This window comes from Magallana gigas, chromosome 7 (assembly GCF_963853765.1).
Source record: "Magallana gigas chromosome 7, xbMagGiga1.1, whole genome shotgun sequence".
NCBI lineage: Eukaryota > Metazoa > Mollusca > Bivalvia > Ostreida > Ostreidae > Magallana > Magallana gigas.
This window is the reverse complement of record NC_088859.1, coordinates 4,242,695-4,266,472: the sequence shown is the minus strand read 5'-3', so window position 1 is coordinate 4,266,472 and position 23,778 is coordinate 4,242,695. Positions and strand designations below refer to the sequence as shown.

Sequence of the window (23,778 nt, the reverse complement as noted above, 5' to 3'; positions counted from 1 at the left end):
TTTGAAATTTCTCTCTTTTTATTTTGCATGTACGCATTGTTATTTATGGTAGGGGTACACTGTGTACATTCAATCCCTGTAGAAGTTTAGCTACGCCATTATCAAATACATAAGCGCATTTAGGTATATTTTTCTCCTTCAGCTGGTCAATGTATTTTGTCAAATTCTATCTATATGTAAATGGAGAAAAATGTACCTCACTGTGCTCATATTTAACTTGAAAAAAATGTTAAAGTTTAGTTAAGTTTAAAACTAATGATGTTTACCTAGTGTATACTTGCTTATCCTTTCATCATGTTCCTCGTTTGTACTACTTGTATCGCATGTCATAACCTCCGGTAAGTGTAATCAACATGACTTTACATGCCATAAACCTTCATCTGTGAAAAAACAGTATTTATAAGTTTTATTACAAAGTCACCAGATTTCATTTCTGATCGTTATAAACTATTCCCTCAATTGGTGAGAATTTGATAATTAATACAGTCAAGTGATATGTAAACCAGTTTTGTCTGAACTGTTTAATTCCTTATATACATATCGTCTCTTGTACTAAGGTCCATCCATTCTATTTATTTTTATCCACTGAAAGGACAGAGTCACAAACCACAGCAAAATTCAATGTAAGAGGGTGTACAAAATCATTGATAATGCATCAATCATTACGAAGTTTTGTTTTAAAATTATCAAAATCATGGCAGATTTTCTATTACATGTATTCATCATATAAAAAAGTGGCTGCTTTCATCATCCTTTTTTTAAAACATGAAGTCAGGGCCCCTTTATCAATACCAATCCTTTTTACTTGAATGTGTTTGTCATTTTCTCTTATCAATATTGTATATTAAGGGAAATATTCGCTAGTTTTCACCCCTTTTGCTCCTCATCAGTGGGGGAATTTAAGACTGGGCGAATTCCAATGTCTCAAATTATCCCTCTTTAAACATAACTTGTTTGGGTTAATTCAAGACGTGGCAAGCGTAAGTGTAGGAAAATTACACACACAAAAATAACCCTGTATACAGTATACACTTGTGCTTAAAATCCTATTCATGATATTTTTTAATTTTCTAATTTAAGCTTATATGCTCACATCATCTTGCAACATCCTTTTAGTTAACATCTATTTTATTCACAAACTGAATATACCCATAACTGGAGATTAGTCAGGGCCCCATCCCTGAGAACAAACAAAACAACTCCTCTAGAACACTTAAATAAAGTATTAAGATATGTAAAACTATGACAACAATTTATTTAATGTAGATATAAATATATATATATATAAATTTCATATTAGTTAAATTGTAAATAATTACCCTTTTAAATTTTCATTTTTTACAAATAAAAATGGTTTATACTAATGAAAGACTAGTGGGTTTTGGGTAGGACTGAGGAAGTGCCCGCTAAGTTCAGGTTTCCTATACAGTCCGGGTCACTGATACGTTTGACTTTGATGCAGTCTGAATCATTTAGATGTTTATTTTGCTGATCACAGTTTTGAGCACAGTTATTGCTTGACCATGGGAATGTGTTCAAGTCTGCTTGGTGACTAGGGTCATGAGGTGGGTCAGAAGAGTTCTGAGGTACTGTGAGAAATCGAACAATGCTGCTGTGGGATTTTGAGTATGGGTCCGTCACGACGGAGAGGCCACTGGCCAGTAAGTTTGTTTCATAACTGGCTGTCAGATTAGAGATCTTGGGACGAGACATCAACTCCTCCATAGATATACTTTTGTTTGCCATGTTGTGCCGCTGGGCAAGGGCAGATAATTTCCCAGAGAGTTTTTCTAGAGAATTTGTTTGAACCAACATGGCTGTGGGTAGACTCCTTCGCCTTATATATTGAGCCATTGGAACACTATCTCTACGAATCGTCACACAAGTAATTTCCCTCCTGATGTACGCAGGAGGCATACTGTGTCGCCTCTGCTCAGGATCCCAGCCGTTTTCCGTGATTTCTCGGACAGGGGATAGACTCCTACAGCTGCCGCGGCGACTGTCTGTACACAGGGAGTTACTCTCTTCGTCGGTGATATGGATGTAGTTGAGGGGGAGCCTGCCGTCCTCCACCGTGTCGTTCCTCTCCTCCTCGTTGACCACCTCCTCGTCCGAGTCTTTGGATTTGTTTCCCTCCTCTTCCCGCGTGATCACATCCTGCCAGTGCTTGAGATTCTGAGCAACATTATCTAGCATCGTATGACTGAGCTTTGATGGAAGGAACTGTCGCCATGCAAAAAACAACGGGTTCACCACATATTCCATAAACCCTGAAACAGAATCAACAAACATATGGTAATCAATAATTTTCAAAGTGTTTTCTCTGCAAGTTTTTTCCAACTTTTTATTTTAAATTCTGAATTGTGCAATAAATGCTAGTTCATTGCCTTTGATATTTCTATGACTTTCCGTAACAAATGTACTTGATGACAGCCTTTATATATTTATTTAGTGGTAACTTACTGTCGTGTATTTTATTTACTGGTATTTTATTAGGTAGTATTTTATTTATTTGTATACTGTAAATTCCTAATTAAACGCGAGGAATTAATATCCGCGTAAAATCGCGAGAAGCCCGTCTCACGAATTTTAAAATCTCGCTTTTAATTTTTAGACATATGTAAACTACATGAAAAAATGATAAAATTTCGGCATTCGCGATATTATGTTCTCGCGATTTGATGGAAAACCGTTGAATCGCGGAAATAAGTACTCGCGTAAAATAAGGAATCTACAGTATTACATGTACATGCCTGTATTTCATTACTTGTAATTGGTAACTTACCAGGCTGTATTTTGTTCAGTAATAACTTACCAGGCTGTATTTTATTTAGTAATAACTTAACAGTCTATATTTCATTTAGAGGTAAATTAACACTGTATTTTAATTAGTGGTAACATAACATACCAGCCTGTATTTTGGCTGTGGTGGTCGTTAATCTGTTACACATAGGAGTCACAGGAAGCTGTAACTCTCTCTCGCAGTCTCCTACAAAATGAGGAAGGATGAGGTTTTATAAAATTAGCATCACATCTTGTAATCAGAATGACAATTTGTGGTGGTCCTTTTCCCCCCGACTTACTGGTACATGGTCATCAATTTTCCAAATTAATGATTGAAAGATCGGTGCACTATTACTGGTACATGTATTATAAACATGAAACTGAAGGTGTTCGAGTGACTACACCTTCTAAATAAAATTCACATCATGCTAAAAACTGATGCCAATAGAACTCACATAGTCTACAGGAATCTTAGAAGGTTTTAATACCTGACAACAAACACTTGACAAAACTTGCCCATAGAATTGCATTTAACAAATTAATTAAATTGAATCCTTGTCTCATCCTGCCAAAGGCCTCATCTGAAATGGTCTATAGAACTCACCACAGACTTAATTTACCAAAAAAAACTCATCACTGACTCACCTTGCCTAAAGAACTCATCACAGACTCGATCACTCCATTGTTTACTCAGACTCCACTCTCGACACGGATTACTTATATCAGCACACTTTAAGGCTATCTAAAATAATGTATCAAACTCTACTCAACTGATTCTTAATTGATAATTACAAGTAAATCCCTCTTTTAATTTCTAACACATCAAATTCAAACATTTTAAGAATTATATATATGGTTACAAATTATCAATATTTTATCTACGAAATAAAAAATAATCATTTTTATTCAATCATTTTCAAAATGTACCGGGTAGGTTAAAATAGATTCTTCTATCATAAAAAATTGTCAGCTTACCTGTAATAAAAAGATTCGATCCTGCGAATCATTCTTATAATCTAGGTTTTTATCATCCAGGTACTTCTGAAATACCGTCATGATGAATTTAATTTTTGGAATAAGCATATAACATGTACTTTTATACTACCGCACTTTGTACATGTAATACTAGTACAATATATGTAAAACTAGTACAATATATGTAATACTAATACAAATTTATAAGATTAAGTTGTTTTGACAGTAAAAAATATTTATAATGGTCCATTTTAAAACTTCTTGACTTCAAGCAAAGTACTTCAGGTTATCAAAATATCTACCTTAAACCGGCTAAGAAATTCCTGTTGTCGTGTAATATCAGTAGCTAATATCAATGAACGAAGCTGTCCCAGTATTTGGTTCCTAATAAAAAAAAATTTAAAATTATTCAGATTTATCTAATACATGTGCTATATAAAGATAACATTTCTTCCTACAGAAGTAGGATCTCAGTGCTATATGGAGATAACATTTGTTACTTCAACAGTAGGATTTCAGTGCTATATGGAGATAACATTTGTTCCTACAGCAGTAGGATCTTACTTAGTGTTATATAAAGATAACATTTGTTCCTACAGCAGTAGGGATCTTAATGTTATATAAAGATAACATTTGTTTCTACAGCAGTAGGGATCTTAGTGTTATATAAAGATAACATTTGTTCCTACAGCAGTAGGGATCTTAGTGTTATAGAAGAGATAACATTTGTTCCTACAGCAGTAGGGATCTTAGTGTTATATAAGAGATAACATTTGTTCCTACAGCAGTAGGGATCTTAGTGTTATATAAAGATAACATTTGTTCCTACAGAAGTAGGGATCTTAGTGTTATAGAAGAGATAACATTTGTTCATACAGCAGTAGGAATCTTAGTGTTATATAAGAGATAACATTTGTTCCTACAGCAGTAAGGATCTTAGTGTTATATAAAGATAACATTTGTTCCTAGAGCAGTAGGGATCTTAGTGTTATATAAAGATAACATTTGTTCCTACAGCAGTAGGGATCTTAGTGTTATAGAAGAGATAACATTTGTTCCTAGAGCAGTAGGGATCTTAGTGTTATATAAAGATAACATTTGTTCCTACAGCAGTAGGGATCTTAGTGTTATATAAAGATAACATTTGTTCCTACAGCAGTAGGGATCTTAGTGTTATAGAAGAGATAACATTTGTTCCTACAGCAGTAGGGATCTTAGTGTTATATAAGAGATAACATTTGTTCCTACAGAAGTAGGGATCTTGGTGTTATATAGAGATAACATTTGTTCCTTCAGCAGTAGGGATCTTAGTATTATATAAAGATAACATTTGTTCCTACAGAAGTAGGGATCTTAGTGTTATAGAAGAGATAACATTTGTTCATACAGCAGTAGGGATCTTAGTGTTATATAAGAGATAACATTTGTTCCTACAGCAGTAGGGATCTCAGTGTTATATAGAGATAACATTTGTTCCTACAGCAGTAGGGATCTTAGTGTTATATAAGAGATAACATTTGTTCCTACAGCAGTAGGGATCTCAGTGTTATATAAGAGATAACATTTGTTCCTACAGCAGTAGGGATCTCAGTGTTATATAGAGATAACATTTGTTCCTACAGCAGTAGGGATCTTAGTGTTATATAAGAGATAACATTTGTTCCTACAGCAGTAGGGATCTCAGTGTTATATAGAGATATCATTTGTTCCTACAGCAGTAGGGATCTTAGTGTTATAGAAGAGATAACATTTGTTCCTACAGCAGTAGGGATCTTAGTGTTATATAAAGATAACATTTGTTTCTACAGAAGTAGGGATCTCGGTGTTATATAGAGATAACATTTGTTCCTACAGCAGTAGGGATCTTAGTGTTATATAAAGAAAACATTTGTTCCTACAGAAGTAGGGATCTTAGTGTTATAGAAGAGATAACATTTGTTCCTACAGCAGTAGGGATCTCAGTGTTATATAGAGATATCATTTGTTCCTACAGCAGTAGGGATCTTAGTGTTATATAAGAGATAACATTTGTTCCTACAGCAGTAGGGATCTCAGTGTTATATAGAGATAACATTTGTTCCTACAGCAGTAGGGATCTTAGTGTTATATAAGAGATAACATTTGTTCCTACAGCAGTAGGGATCTCAGTGTTATATAGAGATATCATTTGTTCCTACAGCAGTAGGGATCTTAGTGTTATATAAAGATAACATTTGTTTCTACAGCAGTAGGGATCTTAGTGTTATATAAAGATAACATTTGTTTCTACAGAAGTAGGGATCTCGGTGCTTACCATACGTCTTGGTCAAGATGGTTGAATAGTCCCGACTCATATAAAACACCGACTGCACAGCGCCAATGATGATTCTCTAACACTGAGGTATTCTGTAATTAACACAGTCAATCTCTGATTGATAAATCCTATCTATTTTTATTCAACTCCAAAACACGCTTCAAAAATAATGCACAGGTTAAAAATGATCCAAATATTACAGAACTAAGTGCATGATTGTATAATACCTGATAAAGATCTGCAAGATGATTAGCTGTTGCTATTAGAAATGCTTGGTTAACCCCTGGGTGGTCAAGGTCATGTGTCATGGCTGCCAGCAGAGAGGTCATGACCTCAAACTTTGGAATTGAATTTCTTAACTACAAGAAAAACAAAAACAAATTGTGAACATGGTGGTCAACTCTTTTATTTTGTTCATGAATTTTAAAGATAAAATACTTGTATCAATTTTTTTTTATTTCCTCATATAATGATGTGTGTGGGAAATGCATGCACACCATGCATTTTTTTTTTACAGATTGGGAAAACCATATATTAATCTAGTGTCTCTTTATCCCCTTATCACATTGTTGGCAAATCCGACGGTGTGTAATACGTGGTCAAGGACCCGTTCACTGACTCGTCCACACAATGGTGAATACAACTACAATCAGAACAGCCTAACTGTACTCTCTGTATTCTGTGTCAGCTAACATCATTCTGTGTCACTAATCCTTCCTGAGAAACTGTTGATGATGTCCTACATCTAGTGACAAGTTACCTAATGTTTTGCACTGTTTGGTCATGCAAGGTTATCCTATGATATAACCCTGGCACAACCTGCACACAGAGCAGAGTAAAACTGATCTTCTTAAAGTATTAAATATATACACTATCCTCTTCAACTCTCTCACCAGTTAAACCCCCTAAGCCATGTTGGGCAATCTAATTAAATCTGTATTACTTCTTTTTGAGGGGGCATTGTATCTTTGTTGGGTAAACAATCAACAATATATGTTTGTCCTCTCTCCAAGTACACTGTAAGAGTTCAAGTCAAGTCAAGTATACTAACTACCAAGAAATCAATCCATCCGATCTGCCATCTGTTTAATCTAAAATGCATGTACTACCGAGAAATCAATGCATCAGTGTTCAAATCTATTTAATGTAAGATGCATCTACTACTGAGAAATCAAAACATCTGATCAACTATATGTCAGTTGCGCTTCCTGAGTGAGTGATTTATACAGCCAACATCCTAGGATCAGCAAAATTAATTTATATATAACCAGTACAGAAAAAGACTTGATTAATTTAATTTTGCTTTTCAAGAGTTTTTGAATTTTCTAAATCAGCGTTAGGTAAATTTGTGAGTGTTTATTTGATGGTTGACCTTTGACCTCTAACCTGCACTTCCTGTAAGTAACAGTGCATCGCCTGAGTGACATCTGCAGCATGGACAGAGTTATGATAAGGATTGCTTCCATGGTAACCATTCTCAATCAGGGCTAAAAACAGAGTGAAAATTGTTAAATTATATTATAAAAAAAATAAGTGGACCAGATGTCAATTTTATTTTGTAATACAACATTAATCTTCTGTTTCATATCTTAACATACGAATTTGAAGATGATATTGTAATGAATTATAATTACTGGTATTGATTTGTTGATGAAATTGTGGGAAAATATTTGCTTGATTACCTATGTTTACTTACTAAATGTTTGCATGAGTTGAATGAAGTCCAGTTTGAATGCAGAGATTAGGTTATACTTCTTAAATAAATGGATGGCAACATGAGTTAACGACCTCCCTGCAAAAAGCACAGTGTTATTGAAAAGCTGCATAGCAATCAAAGAGAGGTCAAATATTCAGCAACAGGGCAGGCCACGTAGCTGAACCAGCAACATGCAACATAAGACACTTACCCCCGGTTAAAATGTCTAAATTGAAAATATCAAAGTTCCACACATTTAGTTGGCTCATCAACTCCTGAAGAATAAAAAAGTTGATTTGAATCAAACAAAATTTTCAACTCTGTCAAAAAGTCTAATTCTGAATATATATCAAACAACATTTTGAAGGTATCAAAATAACCCCTCCCCCTAAATGTACACATCAAATAATTAAAACACAAGATTTAAAACAAAAAAAATTCAGCAACCCCTGCCTCATAAGATGGCTACTTTTGCCTCAATGGTTGTAAGCTAAGACCACAATAATGAATGTCACCGTCGCTTAATTTACCTGCGCTTGCTGCGAGTACTGTTGATCCAACAGGGACTGAAGCTGGCGAGAGGCATTCTCTGATGCACTGCGTTTCCGCCGGTGTTTGTTAAAACTTTGAAAACGTGACGATAATCGTGATTTTTGGTCTGTTGACAGCAACCCTAAACATAAAACGCAAGAATGTTAACTACCACAAGAGAAATGAACACTAATTGATTTGATTCATGGCAATGCAGTATAAGTTCAACTCCTAAAACGTTTGATGAATGAGGTTAATCTTATAAACTTGACCTACTTTCCAGGAGCTTTCGATCTTGAGGATGCAGGTTTGATTTTTCTGTGTCTAGTGTCACCCTCAATCGGACGTCACCTTCAAACGTAAACAACAGGACCATGTCATGCATATAGAGCTCTCAACATCCACAGTATGGCATATACGAGAATGCTGTGCACTCCTTGACATTGTCAAACTGAGATTGAATCTTGTTAATTACATCTCATTAGTGAGATATCAATTAGCATAGTATCAGGTGGTAATTAATCTTGGTGTAAAACCAGATAGAGAGAAGGAGAAGACCTTCACACACATCTACTACACAGAAATCTGTCAAATCACAACTAATATATGTTGGGTCAATTTTTGTCAAATTGTTTTCAAAGCTTTTACGTATGAATTATTTAATTATGCTATGAACCAGACATAAGTACACAATCAGTATGCACCCTGTACATCTTATATCATTAAATCATGGTATTAAACCAGACGTAAGCACACCTCGGTGTGTAGTGCTGTACATACCCAGCATCCTGACATAAATCGCATTGTTGTCGTCTTGACCAAAGGAGATTCCACCTCGTCTCTGAAACCAAAAAAATAAAATACTCAATTCAAGGACGCTATCTTATTACACCAAAGAGAGTGCTGTTTACTTGACTACATCTCAAATGTAATTCAACTTGCATAACACAAGGCACAAGGTTAAAACGACAATTCCTATGCATAAAATGTAAGAAAAAAAAAAAAATCGGCAAGCAGGAACCTCTTGACTCCAGCCCTCGATCTGATGCAGTGATTTACCACTGCTAAGTCACTCAGATCAAATGCTCTGTTATTGAATTAGCAAAGCACATGGGGAATTATTGTTCAGAGAAAGGCGAGAACTTCCGACTTGACACCCCAATCTTGGAGGATGTTGTTTACCAGGTAATTCATACAGCAAATGAACTTGCACATCACGGAGAGAAGAAAATTCCATCATAATATGAAGTTCTAATCAACAGAAATTCATGGTTTCTGTCCCCTGGTCAGGGTTTATTTAGGGGGAGCTGGGGACTTGCAAGGAAATGTGTAGTGCTTAACTAAATGGTCAAAAATCTAAATATTTTACATTTAAAATTTGGTTATTTTCATTTCATTTATACCATATAGAGATCAAATCAGTCAAAAAATGGCCACCTCCATTAGGTCCTCTTAATGAAAACAAAACACAAGTTACATCACAATTCATGAAAGGTCTTGAGGTCGCAACAAGGTTGACTGGACGTAAACTTGGTCCATTAGAGTTAATGGGGCCGTTAATTGGTTATAGTGATGTACAACTATATAGAACAAGGTCAAGTAGTTATCTCTGAGAGGGGTCCCCTCAACAAGCTCTGTAAGGTGTGTTTCTGTTGTCACCGAGATAAACGCCATTATACAGGTAATACAGTGTACATCTCTACGAACCAAACTATACTGTAAAACTGTGAATCTTGGAGCAGTGATCCTACAGCTTGGGTTAGACAATCGTACAATACTGGATACTTAATAATATCTGATAAATTTATCTTTTAGCTTAGAAAACATATTCCTGCACAGAATATTTCACTAACCATATTTTAACAAGACATTTACCTTACTGTACAACTTTTAAATAACACAGACCACACAAATTACCCCCCCCCCCCCCCCCCAACTCGATTCCATCATCTTTTTAATGCACTTCACCATCGTTAGCCTCAAAAGCCTTCACTTGAATTCACATAAAACTGAATATGGTACCAGGCAAAACACCTTCTAGTCTGCTGGTAAGCAGTTATACTGATATAATTTATACCACAGTATATTACTGGTAAGCAGTTATAATGATATATTTTATACCACAGTATATTACTGGTAAGCAGTTATACTGATATATTTTATATCACAGTATATTACTGGTAAGCAGTTATACTGATGTATTTTATACCACAGTATATTACTGGTAAGCAATTATACTGATATATTTTATACCACAGTATATTACTGGTAAGCAGTTATACTGATATATTTTATACCACAGTATACTACTGGTAAGCAGTTATACTCACAGAGATTTTAATATTATTAACCCTGAGAATGGGTTGCTCAGTTAGTTCTAGTTGATCCGAAGTTTAATTGGACAAAATAAAACTGTTTGCTTACATACCTCACTGTGTATGAAGCCAGGAGAAAACTACCAGCACAGTCTGTGGACCTAGCAGGGACAACTAGATGACAGTCAGTATGGATTGTGTGAAATCGGCTGATCAATCAATTTGTTTCCCTATGTTCCTGCCTCTCTCTTGTGCAGGCTGTGCATGAAGAGTGGAATTGATAGAATTCTACACAAAATGATCCAGTGTTTCTTTACAGATGCTGAAAAAGCTACATAACATGTCCTCATGTACACTGAGGGCTACAAGTCAAGGAATCAACCCCTGCTGCTAATACACATTCATCTTCTACAAGAAGTGGTCTTTGGGGTTTGTTTTCTGAAGAGCAGAATAAACAGACATCCATGGAATAAGCCAGTATATCATACAATGAACTGAGAGCCCTACACAACATAGACAGGAGCGCGAGTGTGTCCCTTCTAGTCCCTACTGTCCTGGGCCATTACTTAGAGCTATAGCTTGTAACAGTTGGACGTTTACCCAAAATGTTACAATATCTAGGTCCACAGAGACGTCATATCAGTGACTGCAAGGGCACCTGTTAAGTATCAGATGATATAATGGCCTTTCTGAAGTCTGTGGTTATTTATCTCCCACCATTGACAGGGATCTTGCTGTCAGGCTCGTTTAAAAAGCCCCAGCCAGTTCTTTCACCTGGATTTAAATGTCTTCTTACGACTCTTAAAATATTGATAGAGGGGTAAAATATGATTAGGCTAATATATGCTTTTACTCGAGCGAGAGGCCTGATTGTCAAACTTTTACATTACACACAATTTGTGTATCCACTAATGTACCGTTAATTCTACGATGACGCAGACAACTCCAAAGAAGACTCGGTGCTGGGTGTGTTTTTCTTTCCCATCGCCGATTTTTTTCTATAAATCATATCATGACTGCCTTGCACTTAATAAAGAGTCAGTCAGGCATCGGGAAATTTAATCAGAGGCTTCTATCACATAGAAGACATTCCTACATCACACTCATCTGATTACACTCAACATAAATCAACTTTCAGTGAGACATACATACATACATGCAGTCAAGACTCAACTCAATTTCCCCAAGACTGAACACCCAATCCTCCGATTTGGCATTAATTTGAATCCCCCTCAGACATTAACATAGCATCAATCAGATCTAACACTGCAGCCAATATCTCGTCTCAGTATTGGTTACACACACCAAATTCTTCTCCTCTGTGATTAAACTTTCATGTCTTCTGACTTTACAAACCTTAGAGACCTGATGATGTAACACTTTAATGAACCAGGTTTCGTTGTGAACTACAAACAAATTCTCCCTTTGCTGGTATTTCATATACTCTAGTACTTCCGTATAAGTTCCCTGAAAAGTATGAAATTCTCACCAATTGAAGCTTTAAAAGGGTAATTCCTTGTGGTGAAGGTTGAATTTGTGCCCCCTTTACATCACGCACACAAGAGCATCTTAATCCTGACCGATTTCTGTGGGTGCCTCTCTGTTAATCATGAATCAAATTTATCAGGCTGCACACTTATGTGTACACAACAAGGTTTATCCTAAACATCAGGATCTGATAGAGAAACAACAACAACAAGGCCACTCTAGAGCCGCCCCGGGAACAGAGTCAGACAATGACCTTGGGTGTCCAAACTCACTTCAGCTCTCATCGCTTGGGTCCACGCTTCATTACAACTGCTTCACTTATCCTAATGACGATACTGGCATGTGCTATTCGCTCTGACAATCAACCATTGATTTATGATCCTCTCTCTCTCTCTCTCTGCAATTTTTTTTATTCCATGAAATTCTGTAGTGCAAACACTAAAAACTGAATTATTTTCACTGTATCTCTATTTTTAAAAATTCTTTCTGAATATGCATGGTAAATGTGAAGTTAGGTGGAACTCAATTGGCAGTGCTACATAGTACTTACCAGTCCTTCCTGGGTTCCTGGTTTCTGTCAACCAAACATTCCCAAATACTAATGTCAATTGCTGTCCCCTGCTCACACAGATTGTAGATGACTGCAGGTTTACCCCTTGAGGGGCCCCCTAACCCTCCCCTCCCCAAGCAACATGTTCCCCTCACTATAAAGGTTAGATAAGGTTCCTCAATACTATCACCTCTGGGTAAACAGCACAAGTTGAATGGGGGGAGTTTTATCACTGGAGGGCACCTGCTGGGGTCACTCTGGTCAGTCTCCCCTCACCAGGTCACTGATTGACTTCTCTCCCAGGGCTATACATGTGTGTGTAATCCACGATAGAGATTACAGAATTCCCCTCAACACAAACTTGGTAATACACTTTTCAGAGCCCTCAGAAGGAGAGGAAATTTATCAGAAGTCCCTGCTTCTTTTGTTACAAGAGTACACAATTTACAATAGCTGGTATATACTTACCCTGTTGTCTTGACAGGTGATAGGGAAAAAGTCTACTTCAGATTATAACTTAATCTGGCATTGAAAAAAGAAGTTTAAAAGGCCCAGTCAGCTGTTACAAGCTGTTCCAGTGTAGAACTGGTCGTGCTCTGGCCAAATCAGCATTGAAGTCGCCACTTAATGGTCCTTGTAATGACCATCAGGTGTTTCTACATAAGTGCCAGGTAATTAGCACTCTATTGTTTCTGTTGCTTGCTGTTGGAGGAGGATCAAGGGAGGATCATCGGAGTCCCTAGGGTCAAGGGTCAGGGGTCAACAGTCTGAGGACAACCTCACACCCATAACTAAGTGATGAACAGCACAGTTTGACACAAACATTTACTATCCACTCAACAACTCCCTCTTGTTACCTTTATCAAAGTTAAGCTTGAGGAACAGTGTAAGGTGTTGATTGTTTTGGAAACTGAACTGTGTCTAGGAATGGAAAATCATGGCAGTTGTAGCTTGGTGGTGGGGGAGGGGGGGGGGGGGGGGGGGGGGTAGACACAGCAAGATGCTTTTTAAAAAAATTGACTCAAAAAGTGTTTCTTTTTTATCACCACTGATCAGTGCCACCCTGTTCATTTTTTGCACATTTTTCACAATGTCACTGTTTTTTTTACATCAAAGTTCCGATTTACCCCTCAAATGACCATGTGACATGATAGCTTCATTTCCTTAGTCTGCGTTCTGATTTGTCTCCGGTTCATTTCACGGTCCAGATCTCTCAGACATATCAATTTACCCTGTGATCAATGAGCCTCTACAATAAAGATTTAGACACAGATAGGCAAATGAAGCCCTACACTCCATTGTAAAAGCTTGACACAATTTCCATGTTTACTATACATGACAAATTGATGTCAAGGTCTGACTCAGCATATGAAAGCCTCCTTCATATCAAAAGGGTAAGTTCAGACATAAGTGCATCTTCTCTGTAGAACTGAGGGCTTTTTTACTGTCCATTATCCAGGTCAGCAGCTGCCTTATAATCCACACCAATAACTAGCCCCGTTAATGAAATTACCTATAACAACCAATACTATAGTTACAAGCTACTGAAATCTGACCAAGTATTAACAGGTGCTCTGTATAATCATGATACTCTCGTATTATGGTGTTTACTTAAGAGTACATCACCAATGCCCAGAGATCCACTTGTTTCCATTTCACTGTATCAATTCATCATTTTTCATACTATTAGAGTCCTTAGAAATTAGAGGTGAATTTTATTATTTTTTTTTTTTTTGGGGGGGGGGGGGGAGGGGGAAATGTCAAAAAAGTTTATTGACCAAAACCTGCACAAGAACCTACAATCATTTCCTAGAAGTTGCGGTACCTGCATGAAGATTTTAACTACACCTAACTCCCATCACAGCTTTGTATAGGTATTACAAGGAAAACAAATGGAACTCTGGTGACATTAAGGTGGAATAACACACCTGGAAAAAGTCACTCAAATTAACAGGAAATTTTTTGATAATGAAAGATATAATGATAAATAAACTGTACAAATGTCAAATAAGCGAAAAATTTGCAGTTTGGGGATAAAAAATGAATATCTAAAATAATTATTCCAGTAAGTAACGATAAAAGCCCCTGCGGGATTCGAACTCGGGATGTACGAATCACAAGTCCAACACTTTATCCACTCGGCTCTGGAGTAAGTTACATGTTTCAGTCCATAAAATCCTTTTAATAAAACAAAATGGTGTTTCGATCAGTGGTCAGCCATTTTGTGATGATGTGTTATTCCACCTTAAACACATACATCTAGTAGGTACTAATAATTCTGCTACAATACAATGCACTTTATGAGCTATTAACTCTTTCTAATGTAAATGAAATTCATTTCCTCACACAATTCATATCAAGTACAATGTCATCCCACAAATGACCATGATAAGGAAAGGATGTCAATACAAACCTATAACAGGAGAAGACATGAATAAATTCCACTAAACCACTGAATGAGAAACTCCAAATACAATGTATAATGTCACAAAATGGTTTGATGGACATATGAAATGTAGTTATAGAGAAGCAAATGTAAGTAAAGCCACATCAGCTTTTAAAGAATGAATAAGACATTGAGTCATGATATACACTGTACCAAGGAATTGTTTTGGCGTAATCAAGCTATTACAACTGAGAACTACAGAAATCAATTTGATAGCATCTAAATTCATACAACAATAAACTGAGTTTGCCTGAGCAGTTTATGCTGAAAAAACCACCATGTTTTTATCTAAAAGACACAGTTTTTATTTGTATAAATATTATTACCAGGTAGTATCATTTTTGAGTTATGAATTCGTTACTTATACATGTACTGGTATTTCAAATTTCTATATCATAATATATACGGAAAATAACAAAAACAAATTGTCCCCATCAATAAATTTGTGAGTTTTTAAAATCGGCACAATCAAGTCATTCTGATATTGGAAACAAAAGTTTAAAAATTACAAACTTTTTTACTTAATTAGCCAATCAAACTGCAGCCTACCAATATTGAATACTTGCAATGTTACATGTACTAAATCTGTAAAAACCAGGGCTTCCAACCTATAAATGCCAGCTGACATGACACCTGATCTAATGGCAATGTCTAATCTGTGGTCTGTACAAATCCAATACATTCAATAATAACTCACAAACCTTTCCTGGTCAGTCACAGCATTACTGCATGAGGAATCACAATGCCATGTCATGAAGATGTAAAATCTAAGATCCAAAGGAAGAAATTAGTACAGTTTCTGTTCTGCTGAAGCACATGTTAATGGATGGAGGCTATTTCCTATAAGGCGACCCACTAATAAGGGTCAACAGGTAAGATTGGCAAGCTGATGTAATTCTGACACTTCTTACACAGTTCTGCTACTGAGATTGAGGCTGCTCCGATTTCCTGTCCCCAACAACCTACTTACCTCGACAGATGAAGTACTTCCATTGAAGTAAGCCGTCACATCATTATACATTGCTGCCATTGGAATTAATGTCACACCCATTATAATCCAGCACAAGGGGTGGCTGAGCTCGTTATAATCTGAACCTTACATACTTACTGAAAACAATAGTACCATAACTCTCTCACCTCTTCTGTTAGCTCTCTACAATGTCAGGCATCAATCTATAAGTCACCAGATGAGCTATCAACACTGGACTATCAGAGAGTACATATATAGGGTTTTCTTGTAAATCTTAGAACCAACAATCAGGAACCACAACCCAGAACCAGGCTCCATCAGCCATAGGTATGGCAGCATGATCAGTCTGTTCTTCAGTATGTTTTAATATATTACTCAGACAAAATAATGGGAATTGTTTTATTACCAGATATTCTAAACATGGCTTGTTGAGACAGATTTAACACAGCAAAGCAGGTGACCAACTTTGATATTTTTTTTTATCCAGAGATGCAGGAATATATGAAAGAGCAATGTTTGACATTGGCTTTGTTATAAAGTCATGTAGTGTTGTGTGACATTAATTTTGTTATAAAGCCACACGCGCGTTTCCCTAGACATTCAATTCCTCTGCCTGGACACTTTTACACAGGTAGGAGAGAAATGACACCTGTCCGACAACAAAGTGGTCAGAATGACATAATACTGTGGCCTGGATACAAATGCCGGCCGCACCAGGGGTCAGTGATTACAAAACACCAATTGCTGATACCTGCACACATCTCACATCGTCCTAATTCAGGTTACATGACAGCCCTCCATTGTAGTTTACACAAGCTTTAATACTGTCTGATCATTGGGGTTTTTTTGTGTTTTTTTAATTCCATTGAGCCAATGATTTCCAATCAATTCCCCCAATAAATCAACTAATGATCTGCCGAGAAATTGACAACTCCAGAAATCAGGTAATGATTGTCTTGTCAGGTGATCATATTCGACTCGTTGTCAGCAGACAAAGGGCTGTCATCGTACAACAAGCTGCCTTTGATGTTCTCTCACTGTACAGTCAGCACACTGTGTATTGTATACTGTTCCATTGTTTACTCTCACTAACGGCTTCCTGGTATATGACTTCAATACTTAGTCATTGAGCTGGTGGTGATTTTAAGCTATAATTAACCTAAACCACTCAAAAACAAATGATTACATTTTGAGTTTGCTTCTTTTTCTTATTTTTCTCCCTTTTTTTTTTAGAAGTGTGTGTGTGTGGTTGGGGGTGTTATTATGTAGAGTAAAAGAAATTGTATATAATATATGTATGTATTTACTATTAACATGTAAGGCAAATTTTTATAGCAATTAGCAATATCCCACTTACATTTGCCAGATAAAGAAGTTATAGCTTGCAGGTGGTCTGGTGCAATTAGGTTGGTAAACAAGCTCCATTTTGTGCAGCAGTTTGTGTAGAGTTCCAGTCTGATTATCAAATAGAATGTTAATTCTCACACTTAGAGGTGTGAACACACTGTAATGAAATTGGAGAACATATGAATAGATAACTTATGTCTACTCTCATCTTAAGCCTTTCACAGCTGTAGCATCCTTGACTTTGAGTTTCTTTATACATGGCGCCCCAGTACTCGTTTAATCACACTGCATATTGTACAGCCATTAACTGTCCCAATGCCTCTTGTTTATCAAGATTTCTTGAGAGACCAACCAGCAATGGACATTTAGTCAACAACAATCCCAGTGTTTCAGCCAGTATACACAGAGCATATGATGGGGTTTGCCTATTATATAAATTATAAGGGAGATATACACATCACATGTGTCACACCACGAAACAGCAAAACAAGAAACAACTCCCAAGGTGAGAAACAGAGAAAGAGTCCCATGTATAAATGCTTACTCACTGAATATATCTCAGACATAAAGAGTCCCATGTATAAATGCTTACTCACTCAATATATCTCAGACATAAAGAGTCCCATGTATAAATGCTTACTCACTCAATATATATCTCAGACAGAAAAAGTCATGTGTACTGCTTACTCACTCAATATATATCTCAGACAGAAAGAGCCCCATGTACTGCTCACTCAATATATCTCAGACAGAAAGAGTCCCATGTATTGCTTACTCACTCAATATATCTCAGACAGAAAGAGCCCCATGTATTGCTCACTCAATATATCTCAGACAAAAAGAGTCCCATGTACGTCTTACTCACTCAATATATATAAGACAGAAAGAGCCCCATGAACTGCTTACTCACTCAATATATATCTCAGACAGAAAAAAGTCACATGTACTGCTTACTCACTCAATATATATCTCAGACAGAAAGAGTCTCATGTACTGCTATCTCACTCAATATATATCTCAGACAGAAAAAGTCATGTGTACTGCTTACTCACTCAATATATCTCAGACAGAAAGAGTCCCATGTATTGCTTACTCACTCAATATATATAAGACAGAAAAAGCCCCATGAAATGCTTACTCACTCAATACATCTCAGACAGAAAAAAGTCACATGTACTACTTACTCACTCAATATATATCTCATACAGAAAGAGTCTCATGTACTGCTTACTCACTCAATATATCTTAGACAGAAAGAGTCCCATAAACTGCTTACTCACTCAATATATATCTCAGACAGAAAGAGTCTCATGTACTGCTTACTCACTCAATATATATCTCAGACAGAAAGAGTCTCATGTACTGCTTACTCACTCAATATATATCTCAGACAGAAAGAGTCCCATGTACTGCTTACTCACTCAATATATATCTCAGACAGAAAGAGTCTCATGTACTGCTTACTTACTCAATATATATCTCAGACAGAAAGAGTCTCATGTATTGCTTACTCACTAAATATATATCTCAGACAGAAAGTGCCCCATGTCCTGCTTACTCACTCAATATATATCTCAGACAGAAAGAGCCCCATGTACTGCTTACTCACTCAATATATATCTCAGACAGAAAGAGTCCCGTGTACTGCTTACTCACTCAATATATATCTCAGACAGAAAGAGTCTCATGTACTGCTATCTCACTCAATATATATCTCAGACAGAAAAAGTCATGTGTACTGCTTACTCACTCAATATATATCTCAGACAGAAAAAGCTCCATGTACTGCTATCTCACTCAATATACATCAGACAGAAAGAGTCCCATGTACTGCTTACTCACTCAATATATCTCAGGCCCCATTACTGCTTACTTACTCAATATATCTCAGACAGAGAGAGTCCCATGTACTGCTTACTCACTCAATACATCTCAGACAGAAAGTGGCCCATGTCCTGCTCACTCAATATATCTCAGACAGAAAGAGCCCCATGTACTGCTTACTCACTCAATATATCTCAGACAGAGAGAGTCCCATGTACTGCTTACTCACTCAATATATATCTCAGACAGAAAGAGTCTCATGTACTGCTATCTCACTCAATATATATCTCAGACAGAAAAAGTCATGTGTACTGCTTACTCACTCAATATATATCTCAGACAGAAAAAGCTCCATGTACTGCTATCTCACTCAACATACATCAGACAGAAAGAGTCCCATGTACTGCTTACTCACTCAATATATCTCAGGCCCCATTACTGCTTACTTACTCAATATATCTCAGACAGAGAGAGTCCCATGTACTGCTTACTCACTCAATACATCTCAGACAGAAAGTGGCCCATGTCCTGCTCACTCAATATATCTCAGACAGAAAGAGCCCCATGTACTGCTTACTCACTCAATATATCTCAGACAGAGAGAGTCCCATGTACTGCTTACTCACTCAATACATCTCAGACAGAAAGAGCCCCATGTACTGCATACTCACATCATACTCACTCAATATATCTCGGACAGACTTGAACAATCCTGAATTGTGATACGTCGGAGCTATAATAAAAATTTTAGGTTTTTCCTTCTATGTAAAATGAATACTGTTGAATGCAACAAAGACAGATGTGCCTGTTGTCCCTCAACATTTAATACAGAGATCTAGCGGTCTCACTGGAGACTTAATAACTCACAAGTTTTAAGTTTCATGCCTGTAACTACCTAGTTACTTTGATGCCCGTTTCTGGTGTCTTGTTTGGTCAAATTATCCTTTAGCACGATACATTCAATAGCAGTAAATCTGTTACAAACTGTCAATTCATTCTCACCTATTTTACTAATTTCTACCTTGTACCTTGGTTCTATAAAATCACATACATGATTAAAAATCAAAATTGACTTAAATCAGATGACCTTGAACTTCTCCTTAAATAAATTAACAACAGAAGGGTGACATGGCCAATTTAAAAAAAAATTAATTCTTAGACTAAAATACAAAGACTGTAAAATGTGTGAAAACCATGATCAACTCCAACATGATACTTATGACATTCATAAACATCAGTTGTTCAGGGAAAGAGAAAAGCAACCTGAGGTTAATCAAAAAAATGCTGACCAAAGAATTAATGCATTTCTGTACAAAAATTAGGTAACTGATATATCATTACAAAAAGCACTGGTATATCATTACATAAAGCACCGGCATGTCATTACAAAAAGCAATTTAATATCATTACAAAAAACACTGACTTATAACACAATACTATCATACATCATTTAACAAGACACTCAATGATATATCTATCTAACCCATAGCACAGATATATAATAACACATGGAGCTAAAATATTAGGAACACATTGCATTAATATATCAATACACAACGCACTAAAATATCATAAAAAAGCACTGATATATCAACACACAAAGCACTGCTATATCAATATACAAAGCAATAGTATGCAAAGCACTGGTATGTCATCACACAAAGCACTACAGGTTCATTACAAAAAAACACTAGCATATCATAACACAAAGCACAGACATCATTACACAAGACACTCATATATTGTTACACAAAGCACTGATATATCAGTACACAAAGAACTGATATAACACCAAGCACTGATATTTAACACAAAGCACTGAGTTAGCATCTCATTGAATATTCATTACATTTACCACTGATGCATCATTAAACAAAGCACTGATATATCATTACACAAAGCACTGATGTATCATAACACAAAGCAATTTTATATCATAACACTAAGCACTAGCATATCATAACACTAAGCAATGGTATATCATTACTCAGTGAACTAATATATCATTAGACAAAGCACTGATATATCATAACACTAAGCACTTTTACTTCCACAAAGCATTGATATAAAAAATCTTACAAGGTCATGTTCATCTTGCATTTACCAATGAAACTCATCAGATTTTCCAGACATTACATAAGTACTTGGCTTCTCTTTCTAAATCAATTACCTGGTATGCAATTACTACACTTGGTAACACATTTCTTTTGACAGATCATCATACTTTGTATTTTTCCAGGTAATATAAACATTAACATTTAAGTACTGTAAAGAACCATTATAGAGAAAAAAGACTGAAACATCAATCATGAGCGGCCTTGAAATAATTACATCAAATCTATAATTCATAAATCGTCAAAGAATTATAACTCCCTCATCTGTGCAGGGAATAAATTGGATCAAATTAAAATGTGTATTAGCAATTCATCAAAAACCACAGAGTTGCAAATATGTGCGTAGTGTTTTGGAAAGAGATGATTGATAAGGGTTGGGGCTTTCAACCTTTCAGGAGGGGAAATATCCGTACTAATGAAAGCCTCTTGGATTTTTGCACATTTCTTGGGAAGCTTCAACATATGCATTATTTAAGTAAGGGAGGGCTTGGATATTACAACTCATCAGTGAAGTACATGGAGTAGAAGTTTAATATCACATTGAGAAAGACTTGGGTCTGATAAAGACAATCACAAGGTAAAAAATAAATAACCTTATACTAACAGATACATTAATCAGCTATCAACACAACAGAGAAAACATCCCAATTGTCTTGATTCCACTGTGATCTGTGACTTTACATCTTTGCAGACCAGCATTACTTCACATGAACTTATATTTATACTGATCTGTACCCAGGTAGTGTATACAGATCTACCCAAAATACATCTAAACTCATGCCATATGAAAATCACAACATTTAATAACTGTAGCAATTTGAGTTCTGAATTTAACTGAGCTTTGAACTAAAAAAGGCAGCCACACTTCAACTTACATTTTCTCTAAATGCTACAATTAAAGGCAGTGGGTACTGGTATAGCGTACAAATTCTTTAGTGACATTTCCGATCTAGGGCTGTCTAGAACACGAGAAGCTTGATAATAAGTTTACCTCAAAGATTACCATGTCGGTTTACATGCAGGTTACATCTGGGAATGTCATCAAAGAAACTAAATCTCACTGAAAATGACCTTCAAAAAGGACTTTACTTTAATCTTTATGATTGATATATCAAACCATTCTGTGGATTACCGAAAAAAACATTAATTACCCTGAGACTCCTTATAAACACGCCAAACTTTAAATCCCAGCAGCTGGATTCTGTGATGGGATGGTATTGTGTGAACACAACTCGCATTTAAACAGAATATGAATTGTACAACGTTGACGAGACAGTTAAGGAGTTACTGTGTATTAGTTCAAGGACATCACATATTCATCACCAGAAAGTTTTTTACTGTGGTTATAAGAGCAACCTTCAGAAGTGTTTATGAGAATTGTATATTTTGTAAGAGCAAGCTTCAGAATTGTTTATGAGAATTGTATATTTTGCAAATAAAAATTAAGATTCAAAAACTTGATAAACCTCTCTAGAATACTTTTAATTTTTAGTATCATTCATCTACTGCACTTGGACACATTTATAATTTTCTGGGTAACATCATATCAGTGAAACAACCTCAAGAGGATCTTAAACAGAAATCAATCAACATTATTTACTCCCTTCACCAAATATTTATCTACCTTTGTCCATGGATACCTGGATACCTTTACTAGTATTGGACAAATCATTATCAGAATACTCTCTCTCTCTCTCTCTCTCTCTCTCTCTCTCTCTCTCTCTCTCTCTCTCTCTCTCTCTCTCTCTCTCTCTCATGTTCATTTACATGTACAGAAGGAATAAATATCATAAAACTTATGCGGAACACTTAAATTAAACCTCATCAAGAAATCACTATAAATGATTTTGGGTTACCAAATACTAAGCAGCACTTCAATTAAACAAAACTCTTCAATACTTAATTGTACAGTTATCGAAATCCTCTTAGTGCTCAAAATGCCTATTAGTAGTATCAAATTACAGGTGATGTACTGGTATATTTCAAAATACCTTGTAAACTATCCAAAGTGAAAAAATATTGACGGTCCCTCAAAGATAAAAATATATCAATAATTTTCACGTTTTCGCCTCTCGAAACAGCAATCAGAGAATACTAACTAGCACCGACTAACACAACACAATCACCAAACATGTGTGGATCAAAGCCCTCTCGTCCATTTCCGTTCAATTCGCAAACTCTTACCTCAAATCGCGGCTTTGTCAAACTAACGTGACTGTCACTGGAACCAAAAGAAATGCCGCCTCTCCTCCCTAATGCTTTCTGGGGCACCTGCAGATCTAGTTGTCGAGGGTTTATGCACTGTAAGTCGGGACTACATACTTCCATAGCAATTTTTGCAATCAATCTGTTGGAGGCAAGACAACTCGTTCCTATCATGTTTCGATTAAGTGGTACATGCTTTTAGCCACGGAAAGGATATAAAATACGTATTTTTTAATGACC

The 23,778-nt window shown here is 36.2% G+C and overlaps 1 protein-coding gene across 11 annotated transcripts; it reads right to left on the bottom strand.

Moving 5' to 3' along the window:
• Nucleotides 1-1,235: 1,235 nt before the first annotated feature.
• On the bottom strand, nt 1,236-23,727 carry LOC105318499 (high affinity 3',5'-cyclic-AMP phosphodiesterase 7A). Of its 11 annotated transcripts, none has more exons than XM_011415673.4 (14): nt 23,518-23,727; nt 9,060-9,120; nt 8,556-8,630; nt 8,279-8,421; nt 7,960-8,023; nt 7,749-7,844; nt 7,439-7,539; nt 6,280-6,411; nt 6,053-6,144; nt 4,062-4,143; nt 3,760-3,825; nt 3,430-3,526; nt 2,909-2,989; nt 1,236-2,270 (listed from the first exon to the last, which is right to left on the bottom strand). In XM_011415673.4, the coding sequence occupies exons 1-14, from the start codon at nt 23,710-23,712 to the stop codon at nt 1,372-1,374; spliced, it is 2,184 nt and encodes a 727-aa protein (XP_011413975.3). In that variant the 5' UTR covers nt 23,713-23,727; the 3' UTR covers nt 1,236-1,371. The 11 variants fall into 11 exon arrangements, with proteins under 11 accessions (XP_011413975.3, XP_065923292.1, XP_011413982.3 ...); XM_066067220.1 differs by lacking the exon at nt 23,518-23,727 and adding an exon at nt 22,485-22,586; XM_011415680.4 differs by lacking the exon at nt 23,518-23,727 and adding an exon at nt 17,406-17,609.
• Nucleotides 23,728-23,778: the final 51 nt, after the last annotated feature.